At 43.2% G+C, this 24,000-nt stretch overlaps 1 protein-coding gene across 2 annotated transcripts in view; it reads right to left on the minus strand.

Annotated features, from left to right (window-relative positions):
* The window catches only part of LOC117443824 (sorting nexin-14-like), a 41,599-nt gene that overhangs the window by 11,881 nt on the left and 5,718 nt on the right, over nucleotides 1–24,000 (minus strand). The window contains exons 6-19 of one of the 2 annotated variants that reach the window (XM_034079656.2): nucleotides 22,721–22,764; nucleotides 20,699–20,786; nucleotides 20,424–20,508; nucleotides 19,280–19,436; nucleotides 17,055–17,130; nucleotides 15,407–15,451; nucleotides 15,136–15,216; nucleotides 14,343–14,457; nucleotides 13,579–13,734; nucleotides 9,767–9,891; nucleotides 6,683–6,741; nucleotides 5,205–5,231; nucleotides 1,152–1,284; nucleotides 802–988 (exon numbers count right to left, since the gene is read on the minus strand). In XM_034079656.2, the coding sequence (XP_033935547.1) occupies nucleotides 802–988; nucleotides 1,152–1,284; nucleotides 5,205–5,231; nucleotides 6,683–6,741; nucleotides 9,767–9,891; nucleotides 13,579–13,734; nucleotides 14,343–14,457; nucleotides 15,136–15,216; nucleotides 15,407–15,451; nucleotides 17,055–17,130; nucleotides 19,280–19,436; nucleotides 20,424–20,508; nucleotides 20,699–20,786; nucleotides 22,721–22,764 (1,378 nt within the window). The remainder of the gene's footprint in view (nucleotides 1–801; nucleotides 989–1,151; nucleotides 1,285–5,204; nucleotides 5,232–6,682; nucleotides 6,742–9,766; nucleotides 9,892–13,578; nucleotides 13,735–14,342; nucleotides 14,458–15,135; nucleotides 15,217–15,406; nucleotides 15,452–17,054; nucleotides 17,131–19,279; nucleotides 19,437–20,423; nucleotides 20,509–20,698; nucleotides 20,787–22,720; nucleotides 22,765–24,000) is intronic. The other variant, XM_034079657.2, reaches the window with a different exon arrangement.

Genomic DNA, 24,000 nt, shown 5'->3' on the forward strand with positions numbered 1-24,000 from the left:
CTGGAGCTTGCTTTAAGTTTAGTTACTTACTGGCGCTTTTACTTTGAAAAACAAGCCTCTCCTGGAGCCTGCTTTTAAGTATACAGTTACTTACTGGTACTTTTATTTTGAAAAACAAGCCTCTCCTGGAGCTTGCTTTAAGTATACAGTTACTTACTGGTACTTTTATTTTGAAAAAGAAGCCTCTCCTGGAGCTTGCTTTAAGTATAGTTACTTACTGGCGATTTTATTTTGAAAAACAAGCCTCTCCTGGAGCTTGCTTTAGGTATACAGATACTTACTGGCGATTTTATTTTGAAAAACAAGCCTCTCCTGAAGCTTGCTTTAAGTATACAGTTACTTACTGGTACTTTTATTTTGAAAAACAAGCCTCTCCTGGAGCTTGCTTTAAGTATACAGTTACTTACTGGTACTTTTATTTTGAAAAACAAGCCTCTCCTGGAGCTTGCTTTAAGTATAGTTACTTACTGGCGATTTTATTTTGAAAAACAAGCCTCTCCTGGATCTTGCTTTAAGTATACAGTTACTTACTGGCGCTTTTATTTTGAAAAACAAGCCTCTCCTGGAGCTTGCTTTAAGTATAGTTACTTACTGGTGCTTTTATTTTGAAAAACAAGCCTCTCCTGGAGCTTGCTTTAAGTATACAGATACTTTATGGGGCTTTTATTTTGAAAGTAAACGGTGGGCTTTCATGGCAGGCTTATTACCCCGGAGTTAACAGTATTTTGAACTTTCGTTTCATCACCCTCATCACATCTAAATCTACGCCCATGTGACCTCGCTGACGGGGGACTTTGTTACCTTCCTTCCTGTCGTTTCTCTCCACATCGATGTAGAACACGGGGAACTTGTCTCTCTTGTTGTCGTCGTCACAGAGGTCGATGTACGGGATGCCGATGCTCCAGAAGGAAAGGTTCCTCAGAGACCCAGCTGAGCAGGGAGGCTCCGCGGGGGAGTCGTCCTCCATCACCACTGTCGCCTCCTCCACCTGCAAGGAGACACAAGTAGACAACATCTAAAATACTTTCCTATTTCCTTTCCATGAATTCACTTGAGGGTGTTGAAGTGAGCGTCTTCCTCCTCCTCAGAGAAAGCTGTGCTCGGGTACAGACAGAGATCTTTGAATTAGGAAGAAGAAGTGAAACGCTCACCATGTCTTCGTCCATATCGTTCATGTTGCAGGGCGGCAACATCGCTCCCTCCATCGTCGTGTTTCTAAACACACCTTTTATTTTACTGCCGATCCTGCTGATCCCAAACGACTCGCCTCGCTTCGACATGTTTCTACAGAGAACAGAGAAAATGACTCACTTTAAAGAGTCCTCTCCTGCTGATGTTCAGGTGTATATCAGTGTGTAGTGTCTCTACTTTAAAGAGTCCTCTCCTGCTGATGTTCAGGTGTATATCAGTATGTAGTGTCTCTACTTTAAAGAGTCCTCTCCTGCTGATGTTCAGGTGTATATCAGTATGGAGTGTCTCTACTTTAAAGAGTCCTCTCCTGCTGATGTTCAGGTGTATATCAGTATGTAGTGTCTCTACTTTAAAGAGTCCTCTCCTGCTGATGTTCAGGTGTATATCAGTACGTAGTGTCTCTACTTTAAAGAGTCCTCTCCTGCTGATGTTCAGGTGTATGTCAGTATGTAGTGTCTCTACTTTAAAGAGTCCTCTCCTGCTGATGTTCAGGTGTATATCAGTATGTAGTGTCTCTACTTTAAAGAGTCCTATCCTGCTGATGTTCAGGTGTATATCAGTATGTAGTGTCTCTACTTTAAAGAGTCCTCTCCTGCTGATGTTCAGGTGTATATCAGTATGTAGTGTCTCTACTTTAAAGAGTCCTATCCTGCTGATGTTCAGGTGTATATCAGTATGTAGTGTCTCTACTTTAAAGAGTCCTCTCCTGCTGATGTTCAGGTGTATATCAGTATGTAGTGTCTCTACTTTAAAGAGTCCTATCCTGCTGGTGTTCAGGTGTATATCAGTATGTAGTGTCTCTACTTTAAAGAGTCCTCTCCTGCTGATGTTCAGGTGTATATCAGTATGTAGTGTCTCTACTTTAAAGAGTCCTATCCTGCTGGTGTTCAGGTGTATATCAGTATGTAGTGTTTCTACTTTAAAGAGTCCTCCTGCTGATGTTCAGGTGTATATCAGTATGTAGCGTCTCTACTTTAAAGAGTCCTCTCCTGCTGATGTTCAGGTGTATATCAGTATGTAGTGTCTCTACTTTAAAGAGTCCTCTCCTGCTGATGTTCAGGTGTATATCAGTATGTAGTGTCTCTACTTTAAAGAGTCCTCCTGCTGATGTTCAGGTGTATATCAGTATGTAGCGTCTCTACTTTAAAGAGTCCTCTCCTGCTGATGTTCAGGTGTATATCAGTATGTAGTGTCTCTACTTTAAAGAGTCCTATCCTGCTGGTGTTCAGGTGTATATCAGTATGTAGTGTCTCTACTTTAAAGAGTCCTCTCCTACTGATGTTCAGGTGTATATCAGTATGTAGTGTCTCTACTTTAAAGAGTTCTCTCCTGCTGATGTTCAGGTGTATATCAGTGTGTAGTGTCTCTACTTTAAAGAGTCCTCTCCTGCTGATGTTCAGGTGTATATCAGTATGTAGTGTCTCTACTTTAAAGAGTCCTCTCCAGCTGATGTTCAGGTGTATATCAGTATGTAGTGTCTCTACTTTAAAGAGTCCTCTCCTGCTGATGTTCAGGTGTATATCAGTATGTAGTGTCTCTACTTTAAAGAGTCCTCTCCTGCTGATGTTCAGGTGTATATCAGTATGTAGTGTCTCTACTTTAAAGAGTCCTCCTGCTGATGTTCAGGTGTATATCAGTATGTAGCGTCTCTACTTTAAAGAGTCCTCTCCTGCTGATGTTCAGGTGTATATCAGTATGTAGTGTCTCTACTTTAAAGAGTCCTCTCCTGCTGATGTTCAGGTGTATATCAGTATGTAGTGTCTCTACTTTAAAGAGTCCTCCTGCTGATGTTCAGGTGTATATCAGTATGTAGTGTCTCTACTTTAAAGAGTCCTCTCCTGCTGATGTTCAGGTGTATATCAGTATGTAGTGTCTCTACTTTAAAGAGTCATCTCCTGCTGATGTTCAGGTGTATATCAGTATGTAGTGTCTCTACTTTAAAGAGTCCTCTCCTGCTGATGTTCAGGTGTATATCAGTATGTAGTGTCTCTACTTTAAAGAGTCCTCTCCTGCTGATGTTCAGGTGTATATCAGTATGTAGTGTCTCTACTTTAAAGAGTCCTCTCCTGCTGATGTTCAGGTGTATATCAGTATGTAGTGTCTCTACTTTAAAGAGTCCTCTCCAGCTGATGTTCAGGTGTATAATCTAGCTTCTAACACAATGTAAACAATACAGAATTATATAAACAGACATCTTCACATCATTTTGACTACATATTTTTGCCACATTGACTCCCGTGAGGACTTTTTAAAACCCACGTGGTTCAGAGATGCATTATTTAACTCAAACGTGAGGTTAAAACAAAAGTGCAATAGCGTGACATATGAACAAGCACTAAGCTCAGCCGTGTCTCCAGATGTTAAAATGTGTTAAAAATCTACAGCGGAATATAAAAAAGAATACATTCGAATGCGAAGCAGAACATGTATGCGTTCGAAGCAGAGAAAAAAAGGCCTGTGCTATAATGCTTCAATTAACTGCTATTCTTTATACTCAGATCAATACGAGACAGAGATGTAAAGTTACAAATCAAGGGTTTTTATTATTATGTACAGCAGGGGGGGGGAACATCCTCCGAGGGCCGTACAAATGATTGAACTCAACCTCTGCTTAAAAAAACTAAAATCACAGCCCATTCATTTCTTCTTTCTTTCATTCTGTGCAAAGAAAAAGCAACCTCTTAATCCCGATATCTGACCATGACTCGCGCATGCACGTGCACGGTGTGGCATGACCACCAAACAGAAAGATATGGACACAAGATGTGTGCAAATGTATTTAGTTTCCTATCCATGTGAACATGATTTAAGTGGGGGGGGCCTAACCTCCTCTAGGGGGTCCGGGGGCATGCACCCTCGGGAAGATGTTTTTTAAAATATTGAAGTTAAAAGCTTCAATCTGGTGCACTTTGAGAGCAACATGAAGAGATCTATGGAAACATCTCTCAGCACCAAATGAAACAGAACTGGAAGCAGATTTTCTTTTTGGATATTTTACAAATCACTCCCCTTTTAAACTCTATTCTTGTTATTTTTAACAACTTTTTTGTTGCTGTCATATAGTATTTTATACCTGTTTTTCATTTAGCCTCATTAATAACTATATTGATCATATCAAGGTGTGCCTTAACCTCACTGAGCTGAGGCTATTTGAGCCTCTCAGGAGAGAGCTCTCTTCCACCTGGTTGTAGAAAAGCTCTTTAAATCCGTTAGCATAGCTAGCTAACCAGATGCTAATAACAACAGATCGCCACTGTGCTTACAACTCAAGACACAGCCACGCAAACACTGCGGCATGTGTACGGCTCCTTATGGGTACTGCAATATTTTAAGGGCTGGAGCGGCGTTCCGGTGCTCTCCGTCAGCACTCTAGTCCAGTGTTTTTCAAAGTGGGGGCCCCGACCCCCCGGGGGGCCGCCAGGGGGGTCACTCAAAGTTTGAGGGAAACAGGATTTTTTTTTTTTTAAAGTTGAATTTTTTAAAACATTTTTTAGATGTTATTAATAACTGCATATCTATCAATCTTTGTGTCTTTTGATGCCAATCTTTTCATATTTTTGAATCACACGACCGCCCTTCAAGCCAATCAGAATCGCCGCCAGAGGATAATGCTATATGGGGGTCCTTGGCATGGCAACGTTTGAGAACCCCTGCTCTCGTCTACACTCCTTTCAGACGAGACATAACCACGTGAAGACACTTTACGCTCGTGTTGTGTTCAAGGAACCTGTCCTTGGCCAGGAAAAACAGACACTAGCTTGTTTAACTATTTTGCGGTCTCGATTTCTTCTTCTTTTTTGAAGTGAGAAGTTGTCTGTCTGTCAGTCCGACTGACGGACTCCAACCCCCCCCACCCCAAAAAACGAGAACTCTTCGGTTCTCCACGAATTACACAAGTCACCCAAATCAGCGTTAAAAAAGCGGGAGGCGCCGAAAAGCGACTAATTTGCATCACTGTGCATGCATCGCTCTGAGCAGCTTTCAGCAGTGAAACATGCAGAACATTTACTCACCGACTCTCGTCACAACCGAAGCTATTTCTGGAACAAGATGCAAAGGCAGCTTATGACCACAGTTTGGATAAAACACCTTCAAACTGTGTGTGTGTTCAGAGGACAGTTCTCACTACTGGACTCTTTGATAAACCGGTAGCACTTTATGTTAAGGTACACTTATTCACCATCAACTCGTTGTTCATTCACATATTAGACACAGACTACTAGCTTATTCTTTATGAACAAGAATATATTTGTTCGGTGTTATTATGGGACAATTACTATTCTTGTGGGACTGCTGCCTTATTAGGCCCTTATTGAGCAGAGCATATTAAGACCATAACTCACGTACAACAACGTCCTTACTTGCAATAAATAAGCACTCATTAGATCAGTGCTTCTCAAAGTGTGGTCCGTGAGCACCCCCTAGTGGTCCGTGAGTATATTGGTAACATTTCACATTTGAAATTAATTAATCAATTTCAGTTTTCCGCACTCTCGCTGGAATATCTCCGCAATGGAGCGAGCTTAAGTTTTACTTTCGATTGCATGATATAGCCCAGTGCAACACCTTCATCACACATGTTGCCACTTGTCTGTACCATTTTCAGGCGATTTGTAATCTGTTCTATAAAAACGATGTGTTTTTTGATATTTGTGGAGTTAGGTGGTCCGCGAGTGTTTTTTTATTGGTCAAGTCCTTGGTATGAAAAAGTTTGAGAAACACTCCATTAGAGGGTTATTGAGGAAAAACTCTCAACTAATGACCTAGTACTTGTAGAATATGGTCATGTAGAATAAGGCATTAATCAGTGTTTTATAATGACCAACAAAGAGCCTATATGCTGCTAATATGCATGCTAATTAACAACTAGGTGATGGTGAATGTGTGGACCTTAATATAAAGTATTACCGATAAACCTATATTAAATAATTAGGCTGTTATTACATCCACCTAATGTTTGCTGTGATAAACCCAGTTCACTTGATGGTTTCGAGGTGGACGAGGTGATCAAATGCGGGACATCGTCTCAGTTTGTGGGACACGGGGGAAATGATAAATATGCACAAAGCGGGACACCTGGCCAGCCTAGTTTCAATATGTGTGGTGTTGATATCACGTCAATAAGAGCTGCACAATGTAATCCTTAAACTATTAATAAATGGCTGACTTTTTTTGACTACTGTTTTGGAACGGTTTCATTTTTTTCATTTATGCTAATTCGATGTTTCCAGCTTCTTAAATTTGAATATCTCCACGTTTCCTAACCCCTCTATGACACAGAACTAAGTATCTAAAGTTACGTAGACATTTGGAAACACAAATCATAATTTTTCACTATTTCTAACAAGATATCGAGTCACTGCGGAAATCATTATCGGTTAATAAAAGTTGGTATTTTCATTATAACCTTTCCTCATTCCTCCTTCTCTTTGCCACTCCCTGTGAAACATGCATCAACAGCTAACATGTGAATATAAATGATTACACCAACCGGCTGATTCTGGAGTTCCTGGTTGGAGACTCGGCTCCCCTCAGCAGGTGTCTGAAGTACTGAACACACACAAATAAACAACAATTAATATACCAGTTGAAGCTTCAAACACACGCCAATACCTTACCCAAGTAAGAGTTTCATTAATAATAAAGCAACACATCTTACAATACGATCAGTTGCTTTGATTTCTCTGTTCCCAAAGTGCTGATTCTGTGTCTGTAGCTTTAAATGCTAATGAGCAGCTGGTGGCCACGCCCCCCTGAGAGATGATTGGTTTAAAACAACACAATGGTGCTCTAGGAGGAGATTCAGGTGATAAAGTGGGGGGGGGAGGTTAAGATGGTTGCTGATTGGTTGATGGTTACTCAAGACAAAACATCGTGATGACATCACAAAGTGGCCAAAATCTGATCAGCTCATTTTCAGACAGGTTTTTATAGAAATGGATCAAAAAGAGAGAATCTTTGTTCCTGAAACTTTCAGAGTCTCTTTCCACAGAGGGGACACATGTTGATGTAGAAGAGACATGAAGAAGAGGGGACACATGCTGATGTAGAAGAGACGTGAAGAAGAGGGGACACATGCTGATGTAGAAGAGACGTGGAGAAGAGGGGACACATGTTGATGTAGAAGAGACATGGAAAAGAGGGGACACATGGTGATGTAGAAGAGACGTGAAGAAGAGGGGACACATGTTGATGTAGAAGAGACATGAAGAAGAGGGGACACATGTTGATGTAGAAGAGACATGAAGAAGAGGGGACACATGTTGATGTAGAAGAGACATGGAGAAGAGGGGACACATGTTGATGTAGGAGAGACATGAAGAAGAGGGGACACATGTTGATGTAGAAGAGACATGAAGAAGAGGGGACACATGTTGATGTAGAAGAGACATGAAGAAGAGGGGACACGTGTTGATGTAGAAGAGACATGAGGAAGAGGGGACACATGTTGATGTAGAAGAGACATGAAGAAGAGGGGACACATGTTGATGTAGAAGAGACATGAAGAAGAGGGGACACATGTTGATGTAGAAGAGAGATGGAGAAGAGGGGACACATGTTGATGTAGAAGAGACGTGAAGAAGAGGGGACACATGTTGATGTAGGAGAGACATGAAGAAGAGGGGACACATGTTGATGTAGAAGAGACATGAAGAAGAGGGGACACATGTTGATGTAGAAGAGAGATGGAGAAGAGGGGACACATGTTGATGTAGAAGAGACGTGAAGAAGAGGGGACACATGTTGATGTGGAAGAGACATGAAGAAGAGGGGACACATGTTGATGTGGAAGAGACATGAAGAAGAGGGGACACATGTTGATGTAGAAGAGACATGAAGAAGAGGGGACACATGTTGATGTGGAAGAGACATGAAGAAGAGGGGACACATGTTGATGTAGAAGAGACATGGGAGAAGAGGGGACACATGTTGATGTAGAAGAGACATGGAGAAGAGGGGACACATGTTGATGTAGGAGAGACATGAAGAAGAGGGGACACATGTTGATGTAGAAGAGAGATGGAGAAGAGGGGACACATGTTGATGTAGAAGAGACGTGAAGAAGAGGGGACACATGTTGATGTGGAAGAGACATGAAGAAGAGGGGACACATGTTGATGTGGAAGAGACATGAAGAAGAGGGGACACATGTTGATGTAGAAGAGACATGAAGAAGAGGGGACACATGTTGATGTGGAAGAGACATGAAGAAGAGGGGACACATGTTGATGTAGAGGGGACACATGTTGATGTAGAATAGACATGAAGAAGAGGGGACACATGTTGATGTAGAGGGGACACATGTTGATGTAGAAGAGACATGAAGAAGAGGGGACACATGTTGATGTAGAATAGACATGAAGAAGAGGGGACACATGTTGATGTAGAAGAGACACGAAGAAGAGGGGACACATGTTGATGTAGAGGGGACACATGTTGATGGAGAAGAGACGTGAAGAAGAGGGGACACATGTTGATGGAGAAGAGACGTGAAGAAGAGGGGACACATGTTGATGGAGAAGAGACGTGAAGAAGAGGGGACACATGTTGATGGAGAACAGACATGAAGAAGTGGATCTTGCAGAATAGGTGAGCTTTAAATCCAAGTGTTATTCAGACAAACAAATAGATGTGTACATTAGGGGTGTAACGGTATCCGTATTCGTCCCGTCCCCTCACAGTTCGGACGAATATGCCTTTTTTTTACGAGTGGGAAAAAAGTCTCATTCAGGGCAGTATCCACTACACTATTTATACTCCAGGGGGCGGTATTGCGCCTAAAAGCTGTTTGCCAGCCGCCCTTAAACAACAAATGAAGAAGAAGAAACAACAACAAAACGAACTAAATACAAGAAGAAGAAAAGTTAGTATGAGTTCAGATACCACACAGGAGCTAGAACCCACCTGCTTCTTTTAAATCAGCTCTGTGGGAACATTTCGGGTTCCCTGTGGACTACAGTAACGATGAAGTGCGAGTGGTGGATCGGACGAGGACGGTGTGTCGGCGTTGCTCTACAGCGGTGCGGTATGCTAATGGCAACACACGCCAAACATGCTACATCACATCAGAAGGCATCACCCGGAGCCCGGCGAAAGACAGCAGCTGATCCCGCTGTTTTTAAGAAGCCAAGAGACATGAGAGCCGAGAGACCAAAATAAATAACGGAAGCTTTTGGCATATGTTTTTAAACGGCTTTGCGCTCTTGAAAACACTTTCTTATTATTTATGATGTAATATTTTCAAGACATTCTTTTTAGTTTTACAGCTTGATGAAACCTTTTAGTTTGACATCAGCATTATAGATACTATGGCCACCTGAGTGCGTTTGTTTTTAGCTGTTTAATAAAGTTAATTATTCAAAATGTCAGAGTTCCTTATTTTGAAACTGAAACTTGCGCTACTGTTCAAAAGTAAATAACAACAAACCTGGAATTATGCATTTGGGACTTTTTGTTGTTGTACCGAACCCGTACAGCACCGTGACTTCCCTCGTGAGCATTTACTCTAAAGTTATTTGCAGATATTCAAACCATATGGAAGTGGCTGAAACACATGCTAACAAAGAGCGGTCACCTCGTCACTGTGGCAGAACATGGGGGTGAAGACTCTCTCCAGCAGAGACAGCACGTGTTCGTACGCTTCAAACAGGCAGTGCATCGTCTGGAGCTTCACCACGCCGCCGTACGGCCCTATAGCAACTGAGAGACACAGGACAGTAAACAACAACAGAAACATGAAGCAAGTAAGAGTTTCACCACGCCGCCGTACGGCCCTATAGCAACTGAGAGACACAGGACAGTAAACAACAACAACAGAAAACATGAAGCAAGTAAGAGTTTCACCACGCCGCCGTACGGCCCTATAGCAACTGAGAGACACAGGACAGTAAACAACAACAACAGAAACATGAAGCAAGTAAGAGTTTCACCACGCCGCCGTACGGACCTATAGCAACTGAGAGACACAGGACAGTAAACAACAACAACATGAAGCATGTAAGGGTTTCACCACGCCGCCGTACGGACCTATAGCAACTGAGAGACAGGACAGTAAACAACAACAACAGAAACATGAAGCAAGTAAGAGTTTCACCACGCCGCCGTACGGCCCTATAGCAACTGAGAGACACAGGACAGTAAACAACAACAACAGAAACATGAAGCATGTAAGAGTTTCACCACGCCGCCGTACGGCCCTATAGCAACTGAGAGACACAGGACAGTAAACAACAACAACAACAGAAACATGAAGCAAGTAAGAGTTTCACCACGCCGCCGTACGGACCTATAGCAACTGAGACACAGGACAGTAAACAACAACAACATGAAGCACGTAAGGGTTTCACCACGCCGCCGTACGGACCTATAGCAACTGAGACACAGGACAGTAAACAACAACAACAACATGAAGCACGTAAGGGTTTCACCACGCCGCCGTACGGCCCTATAGCAACTGAGAGACACAGGACAGTAAACAACAACAACAACATGAAGCACGTAAGGGTTTCACCACGCCGCCGTACGGACCTATAGCAACTGAGAGACACAGGACAGTAAACAACAACAGAAACATGAAGCACGTAAGAGTTTCACCACGCCGCCGTACAGACCTATAGCAACTGAGAGACACAGGACAGTAAACAACAACAACATGAAGCACGTAAGGGCTTCACCACGCCGCCGTACGGACCTATAGCAACTGAGACACAGGACAGTAAACAACAACAACATGAAGCATGTAAGGGTTTCACCACGCCGCCGTACGGCCCTATAGCAACTGAGACACAGGACAGTAAACAACAACAACATGAAGCACGTAAGGGCTTCACCACGCCGCCGTACGGACCTATAGCAACTGAGACACAGGACAGTAAACAACAACAACATGAAGCACGTAAGAGCTTCACCACGCCGCCGTACGGACCTATAGCAACTGAGAGACACAGGACAGTAAACAACAACAACATGAAGCATGTAAGGGTTTCACCACGCCGCCGTACGGACCTATAGCAACTGAGAGACACAGGACAGTAAACAACAACAGAAACATGAAGCAAGTAAGAGTTTCACCACGCCGCCGTACGGACCTATAGCAACTGAGAGACACAGGACAGTAAACAACAACAGAAACATGAAGCACGTAAGAGCTTCACCAAGCCGCCGTACGGACCTATAGCAACTGAGAGACACAGGACAGTAAACAACAACAACAACAACAGAATCATGAAGCACGTAAGAGTTTCACCACGCCGCCGTACGGACCTATAGCAACTGAGAGACACAGGACAGTAAACAACAACAGAAACATGAAGCACGTAAGAGCTTCACCACGCCGCCGTACGGACCTATAGCAACTGAGAGACACAGGACAGTAAACAACAACAACATGAAGCACGTAAGGGCTTCACCACGCCGCCGTACGGACCTATAGCAACTGAGACACAGGACAGTAAACAACAACAACATGAAGCACGTAAGGGCTTCACCACGCCGCCGTACGGACCTATAGCAACTGAGACACAGGACAGTAAACAACAACAACAACAACATGAAGCACGTAAGAGCTTCACCACGCCGCCGTACGGACCTATAGCAACTGAGAGACACAGGACAGTAAACAACAACAACAGAAACATGAAGCACGTAAGGGTTTCACCACGCCGCTGTACGGACCTATAGCAACTGAGAGACACAGGACAGTAAACAACAACAACATGAAGCATGTAAGGGTTTCACCACGCCGCCGTACGGCCCTATAGCAACTGAGAGACACAGGACAGTAAACAACAACAACAGAAACATGAAGCAAGTAAGAGTTTCACCACGCCGCCGTACGGACCTATAGCAACTGAGAGACACAGGACAGTAAACAACAACAACAACAGAAACATGAAGCAAGTAAGAGTTTCACCACGCCGCCGTACGGACCTATAGCAACTGAGACACAGGACAGTAAACAACAACATGAAGCACGTAAGAGCTTCACCACGCCGCCGTACGGCCCTATAGCAACTGAGAGACACAGGACAGTAAACAACAACAGAAACATGAAGCAAGTAAGAGTTTCACCACGCCGCCGTACGGACCTATAGCAACTGAGAGACACAGGACAGTAAACAACAACAACAGAAACATGAAGCCCGTAAGGGTTTCACCACGCCGCCGTACGGACCTATAGCAACTGAGAGACACAGGACAGTAAACAACAACAACAGAAACATGAAGCAAGTAAGAGTTTCACCACGCCGCCGTACGGCCCTATAGCAACTGAGAGACACAGGACAGTAAACAACAACAACAGAAACATGAAGCAAGTAAGAGTTTCACCACGCCGCCGTACGGACCTATAGCAACTGAGAGACACAGGACAGTAAACAACAACAACATGAAGCATGTAAGGGTTTCACCACGCCGCCGTACGGACCTATAGCAACTGAGAGACAGGACAGTAAACAACAACAACAACATGAAGCACGTAAGGGTTTCACCACGCCGCCGTACGGACCTATAGCAACTGAGAGACACAGGACAGTAAACAACAACAGAAACATGAAGCACGTAAGAGCTTCACCACGCCGCCGTACGGACCTATAGCAACTGAGAGACAGGACAGTAAACAACAACAACAACATGAAGCACGTAAGGGTTTCACCACGCCGCCGTACGGACCTATAGCAACTGAGAGACATAGGACAGTAAACAACAACAGAAACATGAAGCACGTAAGAGCTTCACCACGCCGCTGTACGGACCTATAGCAACTGAGAGACACAGGACAGTAAACAACAACAACAACAGAAACATGAAGCATGTAAGAGTTTCACCACGCCGCCGTACGGACCTGTAGCAACTGAGAGACACAGGACAGTAAACAACAACAACAGAAACATGAAGCAAGTAAGAGTTTCACCACGCCGCCGTACGGACCTATAGCAACTGAGAGACACAGGACAGTAAACAACAACAACAGAAACATGAAGCAAGTAAGAGTTTCACCACGCCGCCGTACGGACCTGTAGCAACTGAGACACAGGACAGTAAACAACAACAACAACAACAGAAACATGAAGCACGTAAGAGTTTCACCACGCCGCCGTACGGCCCTATAGCAACTGAGAGACACAGGACAGTAAACAACAACAACAACAGAAACATGAAGCACGTAAGAGTTTCACCACGCCGCCGTACGGACCTATAGCAACTGAGAGACACAGGACAGTAAACAACAACAGAAACATGAAGCACGTAAGAGTTTCACCACGCCGCCGTACGGACCTGTAGCAACTGAGAGACACAGGACAGTAAACAACAACAACAGAAACATGAAGCCCGTAAGGGTTTCAACAGTGAAAGACATAATCAGTATGAAGTTTCGAAGCCTCTCACTGTTCCTGATCTCGTCCACGATGAAGGGGTCGAAGCTGATCTTGTCGATGCTCTCCTCGAGGCAGTACGTCTCGTAGATGTGAACGACCTCTCCGTGCAAACGCTGCAGCTCAGAGTCGCTCAGGTCAGGACTCAGGATCTTATCGTTGAACTCCTCTGCAGGGAAAACAACCACACGGGTCAGTGCCGGGGAACACCGAATGTCCTCTTCCAATATGAGAGCAACATGTATGATTACAAGAACCGGCATCCTCCATCTTGTGACTGAGTGACTCCCTCTCTGGGATAGCAGCATGTGAAGGACACTGTGAAGGAACTAGTCTCTGTATGTGATGACTCCTTCCATTCTGGAGAGGATCACAGACACGTGGATCCTGAGGTTCAAGCTCAAGCCGGGGACCAGGGATTATTAACAGTTTGAGAAAAGAAATTCAAGTAAAGTAAGAATTGAGAGAAAGTCAGAATTTTGAGAAAAAGTCAGAATTTTGAGATTTTGAGAGAAAGTCAGAATTTTGAGATTTTGAGAGAAAGTCAGAATTTTTAGAAAAAGTCAGAATTTTGAGAAAGTCAGAATTTTGAGAGAAAGTCAGAACTTTGATATATAAGCTATTCTGTATGTGAGGATCATACATACATGGATCCTGATATTGAAGCTCAAGCCGGTGACCAGTGAGATTTTCCCCACAGTCAAGTCAGACATATTCCAACAGTCCATAAAATCAACCGTCCTGTCGTGTCATTTAGTTTTTGAGCGAAGCACGTACCCACGGTGAGGCAGAACTGCAGCACATGCACGGCTCCTTCCTGCTTCAGGAAGTTCATGAAGCGGAAAAGTAGATCCTGCTGATCCCGGATCTCCTTCAGGTCCAGCTTCAACACCTGCAAGACAACAGCGAGGGTTTGCATGAAACACTGCAAGAATACCCGTCTGTTGGTCTTCATCTGATGGTTACTGGACTGAGATATATTTATCGTTGTCATCATAGCTGGACAACAGGAAATACAACACCTTTGATATGCTAGCAACCTTTTCCTAATCAGTGTCGTGATTTCCTCCCAATTTCACAGTAATGTCCACACACACACACACACACACACACACACACACACACACACACACACACACACACACACACACACACACACACACACACACCACACACACACACACACACACACACACACACACACACACACACACACACACACACACACACACACACACACACACACACACACACACACACACACAGGTTATCTGTAGTTTACTTTTGGATTATTTTATTGCATTTATTCTCTTGACTTTTTCCCTTTTTGAGGTCATGTACGCATCGTTTACAAACCCTGCATGTGTGCTAATATTTTTTAAACTGTCCAAGCACTTTGAGCTGCATCCTGTGAAGGAAACGTGCTTTAAATATAAAGCTTTATTAATATCAGAAACCACAAGATAAACAAAGGAGACGCAGACATATGGTGAGGTGGCGGAGGGGGAGAGGAAACTCGAGTAAGAAGTATTTATTCATTTTAATCTGTATTAAAAAGCGAGGTACTCACAGACTGCTTCTTGTTGCTGACTTCGGCGTATTTCTGTAAGAAAGGAACGAGTGGAGACGGGGGCTCGGTGGCCGGATCGAGCTGGAGACACAAGAGAAGCAAAAACATCATTTTATTCAAATGATTCCAAAAGCAAGACACGAGGACGTGGACACAAAAGAGACCGCCACTCAAGTTGGTTTAAAAAGTTACATTTCCAGCAGATTATCTGTTCCCTGCTTCACCTGTAAGGTAAGAGGATCAGTATTTATGAAATGTTCTGTTCACTTACTGGAGTGTCATCAACGAATATCAGCACCATGAGGTTCACAGTGTCCTGGAAGACAAACTTTACATTTTAGTATTTTATATTAAAAAACCTTTAAAACACAGAGTGGAAAGTGAGTTTTGGCCACAATTAAGAAGCTATTTCATATTCATCTAAAAACAAAGAAGCATGAGGAATATTCCGTCACAATCTAATGCTCTTCATAGTTACTACCGGACTATAAGCCGCGCCTTTTCCCCCCATGCGGCTTATATAACGGTGCGGCTAATCTATGGATGTGTACCGCTAACGGCCACTAGGGGACCTCCTAAACCTATGGATGTGTACCGCTAACGGCCACTAGGGGACCTCCTACATCTATGGGTTTTACAGGTAAAATTAACCACCTTTAACACTACGGGCTCTAGGACCGGTCCGCGTCCGCCACCTTTAAGCGGCGGGCTCCAGCAGGAAAAGCTGGAGGCCGGAAAAGAGAGAGACAGGTAGCGCGCCAAAGTAAAAGTGGAACTGAGAGACAGAACGAGAGCAAGACAGGCGGACATTACGAGAGCGAGACAGTTTGTGCAAAGGAAGTTTTCATGTAGAAATCCACCGGTGGTCCCCGTACCACTGGTTAGAAACCACTGCTGTCGATCAGCTGGGAGCGCACCGTTTGAAAGTTGAAAAGTGTGTGAAACGCTATGTGATACAGTACAGTTTACGCAGCACATGTTCTGTAGCTACTATTGCACTAAATGGTAACACTTGAATACGTTTTGCAAATATGCAACTAGTTTGTTGAAATGTTAATAAATGGGAGCTTCCTCAAACAGCCATCTCGTTCCCGACAATCCCCTCTGTGCACGAAGCCTTACATACGGTCATTAAACATTAAAACACCTGCGGCTTATATTCAGGTGCGCCTGACGGAGCGTCCACACTACAGCTTCAAAAAAGCTTGGAGCTGGGCGTGTCTGGAGCTTGGGGATTTTATTCAAGCAACACGACCAACAACCAATCACATGAATCTCCCGCCCCCGACATACAAAGCAAAAACCCCCGGGATTTTATGGGAGCAATATATCTATAAACTCCCCAAACAGGCGAAACCCTACCAGTTCCCCCACTGCCTCTGCCTCCTCCGGTTTGTATCCCGGGAGGTGAAGAGGGTCTGGTTACAAAACCGGGTGAGTTGCTACGGCGATAGTTAGTTTCTCCTCCGACTTCTTTTGAAATATAGAAATGAACGGCGGGATATCTCTCCCAGCTTAGACGCGGTTTGATTGGCTACGGCTTCAGCTGTCAGATTTTGGGAAACGGGATTTGATTGGCTGGCGCTGGCTACTCCGGCGTCAGAAGTTGATTGTTCAACTTCTGTCGCCTGAGATGGACCGCTCTGCTACCCACAATTCAGTTCGGCGAAAAAGCGAGGCTACGTGACGTCACCCCATTCAAAGTGAATGGGCAGATTGGAGCTGTCGACGCTGTAGTGTGGGCGGGCCGTTATAGTCCGAAAGTTACGGTAATTCTCTTAAACGGTCGATTGAATTAAAGGGTTTTCTGGTACAATAAACCAAATAAATGATATTATTTTAAAGTTTAACACAGTTCCTACAGTGCGTGACTCCGTCAGAGGAAACTTTAACATCGGTTCAGACTCTGAGCGACTCACCGGGTCGGCCATGAAGTCCATGGTGGGCAGCATGACGGATCCAGACATCACCTCCCGCAGCAGCAGAGACAGAGACCTGCGTTCAAGAACGTTCAGGAGATATCTAAAGGTCGTCTGTTAAGCAAAATCCACCTCCTCGTGTCGTCTTGCAGGCGGCGATGTGTGTGTTCAGACTTTCAATGTGTGTGTGTGTGTACAGACCTTCAATGTGTGTGTGTGTGTGTGTGTGTGTGTGTGTGTAAAGACTTTCAATGTGTGTGTGTACAGACCCTCAATGTGTGTGTGTGTGTGTGTGTGTGTGTACAGACTTTCAATGTGTGTGTTCAGACTTTCTGTGTGTGTGTACAGACTTTCAATGTGTGTGTTCAGACTTTCAATGTGTGTGTGTGTGTGTGTGTGTGTGTGTGTGTGTGTGTGTGTGTGTGTACAGACTTTCAATGTGTGTGTTCAGACTTTCAATGCGTGTGTTCAGACTTTCAATGTGTGTGTACAGACTTTCAATGTGTGTGTGTTCAGACTTTCAATGTGTGTGTTCAGACTTTCAATGTGTGTGTACAGACTTTCAACGTGTGTGTACAGACTTTCAATGTGTGTGTGTTCAGACTTTCTGTGTGTGTGTACAGACTTTCAATGTGTGTGTTCAGACTTTCAATGTGTGTGTTCAGACTTTCAATGTGTGTGTACAGACTTTCAATGTGTGTGTTCAGACTTTCAATGTGTGTGTACAGACTTTCAATGTGTGTGTGTACAGACTTTCAATGTGTGTGTGTTCAGACTTTCAATGTGTGTGTTCAGACTTTCAACGTGTGTGTGTGTACAGACTTTCAATGTGTGTGTGTACAGACTTTCAATGTGTGTGTGTACAGACTTTCAATGTGTGTGTGTACAGACTTTCAATGCGTGTGTGTACAGACTTTCAATGCGTGTGTGTTCAGACTTTCAATGCGTGTGTGTTCAGACTTTCAATGTGTGTGTGTTCAGACTTTCAATGTGTGTGTGTACAGACTTTCAATGCGTGTGTGTACAGACTTTCAATGCGTGTGTGTTCAGACTTTCAATGTGTGTGTGTTCAGACTTTCAATGTGTGTGTTCAGACTTTCTGTGTGTGTGTGTGTGTTCAGACTTTCAATGTGTGTGTTCAGACTTTCAATGTGTGTGTTCAGACTTTCAATGTGTGTGTTCAGACTTTCAATGTGTGTGTTCAGACTTTCAATGTGTGTGTGTTCAGACTTTCAATGTGTGTGTGTTCAGACTTTCAATGTGTGTGTTCAGACTTTCAATGTGTGTGTTCAGACTTTCAATGTGTGTGTTCAGACTTTCAATGTGTGTGTGTTCAGACTTTCAATGTGTGTGTGTTCAGACTTTCAATGTGTGTGTTCAGACTTTCAATGTGTGTGTTCAGACTTTCAATGTGTGTGTTCAGACTTTCAATGTGTGTGTGTTCAGACTTTCAATGTGTGTGTTCAGACTTTCAATGTGTGTGTGTTCAGACTTCCAATGTGTGTGTGTTCAGACTTTCAATGTGTGTGTTCAGACTTTCAATGTGTGTGTGTTCAGACTTCCAATGTGTGTGTGTACAGACTTTCAATGTGTGTGTTCAGACTTTCAATGTGTGTGTGTTCAGACTTCCAATGTGTGTGTGTTCAGACTTCCAATGTGTGTGTGTACAGACTTTCAATGTGTGTGTTCAGACTTTCAATGTGTGTGTTCAGACTTTCAATGTGTGTGTTCAGACTTTCAATGTGTGTGTTCAGACTTTCAATGTGTGTGTTCAGACTTTCAATGTGTGTGTACAGACTTTCAATGTGTGTGTTCAGACTTTCAATGTGTGTGTTCAGACTTTCAATGTGTGTGTTCAGACTTTCAATGTGTGTGTGTTCAGACTTTCAATGTGTGTGTGTTCAGACTTTCAATGTGTGTGTTCAGACTTTCAATGTGTGTGTTCAGACTTTCAATGTGTGTGTTCAGACTTTCAATGTGTGTGTGTTCAGACTTTCAATGTGTGTGTTCAGACTTTCAATGTGTGTGTTCAGACTTTCAATGTGTGTGTGTTCAGACTTTCAATGTGTGTGTTCAGACTTTCAATGTGTGTGAATTTATTTATTTCAAAGGTGAAATGTTACCAATATACTCCCAGACCACTAGGGGTCGCTCACAAAGAGTATAGCTTATAGTATTTGTATACACTTCTCTACCCTGACAGGCACATGCTGCACGTGTCCTACCTGCAGTCGGTGGCTTTGGGCGGCATGACGTAAGGAAACAGCATCTCTGTGAGTTTCCGGAGGTAGAGCAGCTCGTCTTTGCGGCTGCGCAGCGCGATGTGGAGATCAGCGCCGAATTCATCCAGAGCCGCCTGCTGCAAACCCTCCACACTCTGAACTACACACACATACAATCAAAGTTACTGAGGGTCCCTGAACGCACCACACTCTGAACTACACACACATACAATCGAGGGTCCCTGAACGCACCACACTCTGAACTACACACACATATAGTCAAAGTTACTGAGGGTCCCTGAATGCACCACACTCTGAACTACACACACATATAATCAAAGTTACTGAGGGTCCCTGAACGCACCACACTCTAAACTACACACACATATATTCAAAGTTACTGAGGGTCCCTGAACGCACCACACTGAACTACACACACATATAATCAAAGTTATTGAGGGTTCCTGAACGCACCACACACACACACACACACACACACGGGTTACTGAGGGTTCCTGAACGCACCACACTCTGAACTACACACATATATAATCAGAGTTAATGAGGGTCCCTGAATGCACCACACTCTGAACCACACACACAAACGGGTTACTGAGGGTTCCTGAACGCATCACACTCTGAACTACACACAGAAACAGCTGGAGGTTACTGAGGGCCCCTGAACGCACCACACTCTGAACTACACACACACACATAATCAAAGTTACTGAGGGCCCCTGAACGCATCACACTCTGAACTACACACAGAAATAATCAAAGTTACTGAGTGTCCCTGAACGCACCACACACATCTTCTTTCAAAGGTTATTTATCACGGGGGAAATTGGGTTTTGTGACAGTTTAGAATGAAAGATAAATAAATAGAAACATTTTATACATGTAAGAAGTTAAAGTAAGATAAAAAGATTTAAATAAAAGATACAAAATTGAAAGCAAAAATGTAAAGAAAGAGAAAATTAAATATAGATAGGAAGCGAAAGTAAAGTAATCACTGGGTTAGCTTGAAGTGTGATTAAATAAAGGAATATAAATGCACTTAACATTACATGGCTTAGTCGAATACTCGATTCTGATTGGTCGATTGTGACGTTTCAGAGGTCAATAGAACAGCAGTACAGATTCTTACCTTTTCTATGAGCTTTTGCAATGATTTCAATGTGCTTCATTCCAGCTTTCATCACTTTGTCTGCGAACACCGCAGGAACATCAACCTGCCGAGTAACAGACCGTCGATGTGATTAAATGTCACCATAAAGAACATTTAATAATAAAACCAATGATATCTAATGGCCTGTTGGAATTCATCCCTTTCTTTATCTGACATTTGAAGACTTTTGATGATTAGAAATGTGTTTTTTTAACAGCCTTTCTCGCTCTGTAAAAAAAAAATCTGACACGGACCTTCTGAGCGCGGCGGACGAGAACCGAGGCGAAGAAACGAAAAGTCATCCTGAGTTCATCGACACACGCGTCGTCGTCCGTGATGTCCCTGAAAACAGGAAGCAGGAGATTTAATCTACTCATTCATCCAAATAGTTATCACCGTAATAAACCGTATTTAATTTAGTCTGAATGTATAATATTACATTTTACATTCTGTTCTCGTAGACGGAGGCATATATCAATATTCCAATTACTTATATAGACTATTCTTGCACTATTTCTATTTTATTATATATTTTATTACTTGCTCTATTTTGTCTGTTTTATTGTGTTCTGTTGGAGGAGCCTGTGACCTCAGATGTTCATAAGATAAGTTAAAGATAAGATAAGTTAAATAATACTTTATTGATCCCAAATTGGGAAATGTTTGCAGCAGCGTGCAAAGACAAGGCATCGTACAATCAGAATGTAAAGACAAGAAATACACAAGAAAGTAGAAAATATACATGAATTTACATTATCCCGCTTATTAAAAGGCCACATTCTCAACAAAGTAACAACTCCCAATATTAATTTAAATGGACATGCATCCGCTAAGAAAAATAGTCCGTTGTTACCGTTTGAACTAACGTAGCAACGGCAGGAACTTCTTTGATGGCGTGTTTGAGGAGCTTTCTGATTACAGATTTGAAAACATCGCTGCTTGCTTTAAAAGTAGCACAATTCATTTTGTCAAAGCTTGGAAAGTATCTACCGTACTCTTCGGACTATAAGCCGCGACTTTTCCCCCCATTTTTTGTGTACAGCTAACGGCCACTAGGGGACCTCCTAAATCTATGGATTTTACAGGTGAAATTAACCACCTTTAACACTACGGGCTCTAGGACCGGTCCGCGCCCGCCTCCTCTAAGCGGCGGGCTCCAGCAGGAAAAGCTGGAGGCCGGAAAAGAGCGAGACAGGTAGCGCGCCAAAGTAAAAGTGGAACCGAGAGACAGAACGAGAGCAAGACAGACGGACAAGTTAGCTGCTGCGGCTCATATGACGGTGCGCTTTATAGTCCGAACAGTACGGTAGATATCCTGCCCTGACGCCAAAGGAACTGCACACTGGATATGTTCTGATGTCTGTGTCGGGCCCGTTGCGTAAAGGGAGGGTTTCTGCCCCGTTACTTCTCCGCTGTCTTCTTGTCCCGGCCAAACTGTATACAGCTCAATCGACCGGACTTCTTTCTGCAGATGTGAGCGTCCTTAACAACGATGACAGCGGTCTGTTCTGGATTAACAACGCGTCACGTGTTCTGGATTGACCAATCAGAATCGAGTATTCAACTAAGCCATGTAATAAATATACACAAGTATGTGACGGATGGGATATTAAATATGAAACTGAATATATAAGTCAGGGGTGTCAAACTCAATTTCATCGCAGGCCACATTAGAATTATGGTTGCACTCAAAGGGCCGGTGGTAACTTTAAGACTATATAAATATACATAGATAAATATATAATGTATTATTTAACAATATTTCCTCTGCATTGGATTATTATCTGATAGGGTAATAACTTAACGTCTAAAAGCAGAAGTCTAGGGCAAATAATTGAAAGTAATTGTTTCAAGTCTCTTCAGTGCGCATCTCACAAAATGAGATGCATTGTGGGTCATGTAGTTTATGGGCAACGTGCTCCTGTAAAGCGGCACGTAACCTTATAATAAACGTATTATATTCTATGCAAGCTCTTGTGGGCCACATACAATGAGGTGGCGGGCCGGATTTGGCCCCCGGGCCTTGAGTTTGACACCCCTGATATAAGTGATTTTATTGTAAGAGAAACTATGGAGCTTCCTTGTATATATCATATTCTATTTACATGTATGGTGACTTCTTGCACTATTTTTTATTTGTATTTTATGATATATGTGGCATTGTTGGAGGAGCTCAGGTCCATTTCTACACTGTAGCTTTATGTGCATGTGACGATAAAACCTTTGAATGTTAAAACAACTTCCAAATAACACTCTGAAAACAAGGAAACACTCACCGGTACCACGGGTACACAAAGTTCTCCAGAACTAACTCGAACACCTACAGGGAGAAGGGAGAAGGAGACAACACAGAAATCTCAACTGTTGTGTTTTGAAGCTTACAGACACAGATGACAGATAATCATTTAAAAAGGGAGAAAGAATGCTTTTAATTATACGTTCGTCTTTCTGGAGTGATTAACAATTCCTTTTTTATAATTAAGTTAAAGTAATCTAGGCATTAATTAAGATATTTTCAGTTTTTTATAAATTATTTTTTACTCTTGATATGAACTTAAAACCTGAACTCTGAACTACACACACATATAAACAAAGTTACTGAGTGTCCCTGAACGCACCACACTCTGAACTACACACAGAAACAGCTGGAGGTTACTGAGGGTCCCTGAACGCACCACACACTGAACTACACACATATATTCAAAGTCACTGAGTGTCCCTGAACGCACCACACTCTGAACTACACACACATATATTCAAAGTTACTGAGTGTCCCTGAACGCACCACACTCTGAACTACACACAGAAACAGCTGGAGGTTACTGAGGGTCCCTGAATGCACCACACACTGAACTACACACATATATTCAAAGTTACTGAGTGTCCCTGAACGCACCACACTCTGAACTACACACAGAAACAGCTGGAGGTTACTGAGGGTCCCTGAACGCACCACACACTGAACGACACACATATATTCAAAGTTACTGAGTGTCCCTGAACGCACCACACTCTGAACTACACACAGAAACAGCTGGAGGTTACTGAGGGTCCCTGAACGCACCACACACTGAACGACACACATATATTCAAAGTTACTGAGTGTCCCTGAACGCACCACACTCTGAACTACACACAGAAACAGCTGGAGGTTACTGAGGGTCCCTGAATGCACCACACACTGAACGACACACATATATTCAAAGTTACTGAGTGTCCCTGAACGCACCACACTCTGAACTACACACAGAAACAGCTGGAGGTTACTGAGGGTCCCTGAACGCACCACACACTGAACGACACACATATATTCAAAGTTACTGAGGGTCCCTGAACGCACCACACACATCTTCATGGTTGATATTTCAAAAAATCCCCACGATGTTATTTATCACGGAGGAAATTGGGTTTTGTGATATGAACTTAAAAGCTAGATTAACCTCTTCGTGTTCATCGACCCGGTTTAAGGAGAAGTGAGCACTGTTGAGAAGTTATTTATCCCGTGCAGGAATCCTGAAGTCAATGTTTTTAAGACCCTTTCCATAACTCTTAAGAC

This window comes from Pseudochaenichthys georgianus, unplaced genomic scaffold, assembly GCF_902827115.2.
Source record: "Pseudochaenichthys georgianus unplaced genomic scaffold, fPseGeo1.2 scaffold_684_arrow_ctg1, whole genome shotgun sequence".
In the NCBI taxonomy this organism is placed as follows: domain Eukaryota; kingdom Metazoa; phylum Chordata; class Actinopteri; order Perciformes; family Channichthyidae; genus Pseudochaenichthys; species Pseudochaenichthys georgianus.